The sequence below is a fragment of the Anopheles cruzii genome, unplaced genomic scaffold (assembly GCF_943734635.1).
Source record: "Anopheles cruzii unplaced genomic scaffold, idAnoCruzAS_RS32_06 scaffold01239_ctg1, whole genome shotgun sequence".
NCBI lineage: Eukaryota > Metazoa > Arthropoda > Insecta > Diptera > Culicidae > Anopheles > Anopheles cruzii.
This window is the reverse complement of record NW_026454824.1, coordinates 1-6,052: the sequence shown is the minus strand read 5'-3', so window position 1 is coordinate 6,052 and position 6,052 is coordinate 1. Positions and strand designations below refer to the sequence as shown.

Below are 6,052 nucleotides of genomic sequence, written 5' to 3'. Positions count from 1 at the left end.
GACGAAGAGCTAGAGCTGTCCGATTCATCCGATTCCGACGAAGAAGAGAACGAGTCCGAAAAATCAAAGTCCTTGTAGAAGTAGTTATAACGGCTACGGCCGGCTTCCTGCTCGCTGATCACGTTGCCGTAATAGTACTTGGGCTTGACACAGTGCTCCTGAGCCTTGCGGTGGTACTCGGTATAGAAAGCCTGGGCCGGTCCGCTGCAGTTCATGCCAGCGATGGCGTACGAGGCGGCAAAGTATTCCGGCTCACGCATGACGCACTGGTCGGGGGTGATGAAGTCGTCCTCTCCTTCTCCGTTGTTGGTGCCGCACAGGCCAACGAAGTTGTTGAAGTACGATTGGTCGGCGAAGAAACGGGCACGGTAGCCGTCGAACACGATCTTGACGTCGTCGTCGCGGAAGCTGAACTCCAGCTCGTTGCCAGGGAGAGCGTAGACGCGGATCAGGGGCTGGTCGCCACCATCGTCGTTGGTGTACATCTCGATGGCGTACTTCTCGTGGATCTGCTGGGGCTTGCCGTTGATGTAGACACTCGGCAGGTCCTGTCCGTTCGGGATGATGTCGATGTTGTAATCGTTCTGCTTGTACTGTCCGAGAATAGCCTTCAGGTACAGCTGGTTATCTTCACCGTGGCGCGCCAGGATGGTGAACTGCTCGTCCTCGCTGAAGCCGTTCTTCCAGTTGTATTCGTAATCCGAGTTCTTGAAGTGAGAGTCCTCGGCGTAGAAGTAATAATCGGGCTTCACCGTGTGCAGCACAACGTGCCAGCAGCTTCCGAGCTCGTACTCGTAGGTCTTGCCATCGAACGTGTTGATGAACTTGTTGGACACAACGCAGGATGCTGTGGGAAGAAGAAAGAAAGAAACGAATTAAACAGGGTGTTCCGGATGTGAAGCGTGATGCCCGTGCTGTGCGCTACTTACGGTTGTAATTTCCGCGGTAAGCGTAGGTCAGCATGCGCTCGTAGTAGTCCAGCTCAGGGTGGATGGCGAAGAAGTAACGAGCGTACTCGCTGTAGATCGGGTAGTTCTCGATGGCGAAGCTGCGATCGAATCCGTAGAACGAAGCGTTGAAATAGTCACCGTACGGCGCCAGCTGGAAATCGAACTTGAACTGGTCGTGCTTGCTCTGGTAGAAATAGTCTTCGGTGAAGTACGGGAAGCTGAAGTAGCGGGCAAAGTCGAAGAACTTGTAGGTGAAGTTCTTGGCATAGTTGGACACATCCTTGTACTCAAAATCGAACGAGTAGCGGTCGAAGTATCCGGCCTGGCGCGTGGCGTTCTGGCACGCGGGCAGCTGGAAGTATCCGCGGTCCATCTGCTCCTTGCAGTACTGGCCGACATCGGAGATGCGCAGGAAGTGGCGGTAGTCATCGGTCTGGGACAGCTGGCCCTTCATCGAGACGTGGGATCCTCCCTGGCACTTCTCGCCGTAGGACAGCTCCCAGTTCATGCTTCCCAGCTTGTCAAAGTTCAGAACGTTCAGGAAGTTAAGCTTGGGCAGGTTCGGGTACTCGTTGGTGGCCGAGAAACACATCTGGAACTGCTTGCCAGAGAACGGAATGAACTCGTAGAAGGCGCTCGACGAGAAGTACGGGCTGTAGGAGAAGAACGCCAGGAAGCGCTCCTTCTCGTCAACCGGACTGTCGGCATAGGCGGTGGTGAACACGAACTCGCCCTTCTGCTGCTTGCCCTCGAACACGATTCCGAAGTCAAAGACATCGACGTCGCTGTTGCGGATACCGGCTCCGGCATTGCGCATGAATTGCTCCTGGCGACGCTGGCTTCCGGCGTAGTAGACGAAGGGTTGGGCGTAGTTAAACTCGTTGTAGTAGCCCGAGAATCCATGGCGGCCCTTCGGGTGCTTCACATCGGCAGTCTGGAAGTCCTGGTCGTAATCGGCCTGGCGGTGCTGGAGCAGGAACTTCACGTTCTTGACCGAGGTGCGCTGGGCATCGTAGTACAGGTTGAACTGATGGTAATGGTAGGTCTCAAACGCGAACGGATAGACCAGGGCAGAGAAGTAATCCTGCTGCTCGTAGTGCTTCATGAAGGTGGCAAAGTCGAAGAAGTCCTTATCGTACTTGGCCTGGAAGCGGAACGCAACGCCGAAGAAGCGCTCGCCGAAGGTGTAGTCGAAGCTCTTGGTGGTCTGGCGACGGTCGTGCAGAACATGCACGGTCGACTGCTCGGGCATCGGGCGCAGGTCGGTGATGTCCTTGTATCCGGTGTACGGCCACGAGCTCAGGTGGAACATCAGGAAGTCCTCCTTGGGTTCCAGCGGCTGAACGTTCACTTCGTAGTCGTTGTTCTCGAAGTCGAATCCAAAATCGAAGCTGAAGGGGAAGTAACCCTGCATCTTCTTCTGGTATCCGGCAACATAGCGCTGGTGGTCGAAGGGTGTGATGAAGCCAACCTTGGCGTCGACCAGGCGAGAGTACGCCATGTTAACATCAGCGGATCCATTGAACCAACGGGGCATGCGGATGAAGTCGTCGAACTCGTGTTCGGGGTGTCCAGTGGGGGTCTTGAAGATGCTCGGGTAGGTCTGGGCAGTGGCCTCGAAGTCGAACTTGAACAGGGTCGGGGTCTTCAGGCTGTACGTGAACGGCAGACCAGTGGCCAGGGGGAAGGCCACGGTGACCGCGTTCTGCTGGTAGAACTTGGTGAAGTTGTACGCGTAGCCATCCTCGAAGTCCTCGAAGTACTTCTTGAACAGTCGCGGGAACTGCTCGACCGTCTGGTTGTTGAAGGCGAAGAATCGCTCACCGTTGAAGATCTGGAACATGAACTGACCCTCCAGCTCCTCGGCCTCCTCGGGATCGATGTTCAGCATCTTGGCAATGCGGGCCGTGGAGTACTTCTGGAATTCCTCGTGGTTCTTGTTGCCGAACTGCTCGTAATAATCGTTCTGGTACTTATGGTTCTTGCTGTACTGGCTGAAGTAATCCTTGAACAGCGACGGGTACTGCTTGTAATAGTTGTAATAGTAATCGTTCGACTTGTACTCCTCGTGCTTGTTGTACGAATCGTACTGCTTGTCCAGGAGGTCGAAGAACGTTTCCATGCTCGAGACGAGGTAGTAGAAGGTCGAGAAACGCTTCAGACCGCCAAAGTTCTTGCGCAGATGGAAGAAGAATCCGCTCGGGACAAAGTGGTCGTCGGAGGCGATCTGCGAGAAGTACATGCGGTAGGACAGCTCCAGTTCCTTGAAGGCGAAGTCACGCAGGTACGTGCCCGAGTACTGGAGGCTAAAATCACGCGGGTTCAGGAACTTGACGGCGGCCTGGGCGTTCTGGTAGAACTCATCATCATCGTCGAACTCGTCGGCTTCGGCGGCGCTCTCCAGGGCGGTCTTGACTGCGGCGCGGACGTAGGTGCTGGGGTCGTAGTGGGTCTGCTCAGCCATACGCTGGAGCATGTACACTGGGGGCTTGGTGCGCATCAACAGGTAGACGGCGGCGCAACGGACCTCGTGGGCATCTCCGGTGTTCTGGTACACCTTGAACAGGACAGAGCGGGCCAGGCGCGGGTAGTTCTCCACCAGGCGGTCCAACGCCACGATGAAGGCCAAACGCTGGAAGTGGCTCACTGGCACCTTGCCTTCCAGGTACGGTTCGAAGACGTTCAGGATTTCGGGATGGCCGAGGTGTCCAAGACAACGGATGTACACCTGCACCCTCACACTGTCTCCGTACTTCACGGCTTCACGCAGCTGGTGCGCGAACCACGGGACGACCTTATGGGCGACGATCTCGTAGTCATCATCGGCCAGGCGACCAAAGCTGTGGACCGGGTAGTAGTTGTAGGCCGAGCGGTTGTTAACCTGGGCGCGGTTCAGGAAGTCGCAGTACGAGATCATGGCGGTCACGTTCAGGAACTCCTGGTGCTGGACGGCGTTGGAGGTGACCAGCAGGAAGTACTCGTGCATGACGGTCTTGGTCGGGTAACGGATGGTCTTGGGCAGAGTAGCGACAACGGTGGCAGCCTCGTCACCACGCAGTTTCTTCTCCTCGATCAGGTCCTTGATCACCTTGAAGGCAGGTGGGGTTCCGGCCTGGGCCAGCGCATCGCGGAACGTGTTCCACGCTTCGACCTTCTTGGCGAAAGTCTCGCTGTGGTTGCTTCCCTCCTCGCGTTCCTTCTGCGAGACGAACAGTCTCTGGCACACGTCGTAGATGTCCTGGTAGTTCATGGTGCGCAGAATGCGGGCCAGAATGGTGAACTTGTTCAGCGAGTTCGACTTGGGGAAGTGCGAAATATCCTGAAGGTCCGAGGCAATTTCGTACGCCAGCTTGTAAGCGTAGCGGGAGGCATCGACGTTATGAGCGTACTGCACGCTGTAGCCCTTGTATCCGGTGAAGTACGGCAAGAAGGGAGTTTGCGGGGCATCCTTGAGGCTTTCTGGGATGGGCTGGTAGAAGTCCTCATCGCTCAGAGAGTCCGACTCGGAAGACGAAGAGGAGCTGCTGTAGAAGCCGTGCTCATCAGACTCCGACGAGGAGCTGGAGCTGGAAGAGCTGCTGTCCGATTCGTCCGAGGACGAGCTGGTGTCGTTTTCCTTGCGCAGGCGGTACTGGTCGCGCTTGTACGCTTCGTAATACTCCTTCTCCTTCTGGGCATTCAGATCACGACGGTTGCGGCCTCCGCGACCCTCGACGTGGTTCAGGCGCTTGCTGTACTGCTCAGCGGGGCTGATCTTGAAGTTCTCTCGGGGCTCCTCTTCCGAGCTGGAGCTCGAGCTGGAGCTGGAGTCCGAGGAGTCGGATGAGTCGGACTCCGAGGAAGACGAAGAGGAATCGGTTTCGTTGGCCGGGCGGACAAAGTTCTGCTTGTCGTGCGCCATGTTGTAGCTGTACACCAGATCGACGAACACCTGACGATCGTCGGCGGGACCTTCGGGAACCTTCTCGTACGGCTTGATCTCGTTGAGGGTCATGTTCATTTGGGCGTAAACCATGGCCTTCTGGCTGTTGACCAGCGACGGGCTGACGACAACCTTGTTCACGGTGGACACCGACTGGATGGTGTAATTGTGCCAATCTCCGGTCATGTACATCTGCGTCACCTCCGACTTGGTCAGGATGTTGCCCATCTGGTTGGTGTTGGGCTTGAAGTCGCTGAATCCGCTGAAGCCAAAGTGGTAGCCCATGCGCTGCTCGCAACGGTCGAAGTTGCGGGTCTTAACGACGTGGAACACGTGCTGGTACTCCTCAAAGTATTCGGGCTGCGGAACCCATTCGTTGTGCGACTGGATGAAGTACTCCGGGACGGCATTGACGTCGTACAGGGTTTCACATTCGCCAGTCACCGACGGTTCCATGGTCCGGAACACTCCGGTGAGGGTGTTGTTCTCCGGGAACTGGTTGAACTCGGACTTGATCACGTAAGCGCCCTGCGTGTCCAGCTGCAGCTGGCTGACCCAGGCCTTCAGCATGTTCACCTCGTGGTTGGGGACGGTCTTCTCAACGTAGAAACCCTTAACGGCTCCCTTGTTGTAGTAGATTCCGAACGGTTTCGAGCTGAACGGCATCGGCTGCCAGTTGAGGTCGAAGCGCGACAGTTCCGTACGGTATCCGTAAGGCAGATACTCGTTGAACACGGCGTACTTCGGACGGTCGATGTAAGCGACGACATAGTTGTGGTCCTTAGGACGAACCACGAGGTAGCCGTGCGTCACGATGCCGGTCCAGTAGTCCTCGAGGTCCGGCAGGGCGGTCATCGTCTTCGACGTCACGTTGTACACGTACTCCCGGTTCGGTTCCCAGGCTCCGAATTCGAAGCCGGTCTGGTTGAACGGACGGGAGTAGGGGAACTCATGCTCGTACGAGTACTGGTACGCCGTACAGAGCCCCACTGTAAGGAGAGAAGTTGGTTTAGTCGACTGCCTTCCGATTCCTTGCTTGATGGTTCCGAAGGTGGCCGGATCGTCCCGTACTTACCAAGCGTGAGAAGAAGAATCTTCGCAATCATGGTTAAGTCGCTCTCAGATGCCTGGATGCTTGGTGGACACACCAAAGCTCGACTGTGCCTTCTGGATCGCCCAC

At 56.4% G+C, this 6,052-nt stretch overlaps 1 protein-coding gene across 1 annotated transcript; it reads right to left on the bottom strand.

Annotated features, from left to right (window-relative positions):
• Positions 1-5: 5 nt before the first annotated feature.
• On the bottom strand, positions 6-5,978 carry LOC128276455 (vitellogenin-A1-like; the record flags this gene model as incomplete). The annotated part of the gene is made up of 3 exons (XM_053014915.1): positions 5,948-5,978; positions 930-5,861; positions 6-847 (listed from the first exon to the last, which is right to left on the bottom strand). Coding segments are annotated over exons 1-3 (5,805 nt in total), but the record flags the coding sequence as incomplete, so codon positions are not given.
• Between the last annotated feature and the right edge of the window lie 74 nt (positions 5,979-6,052).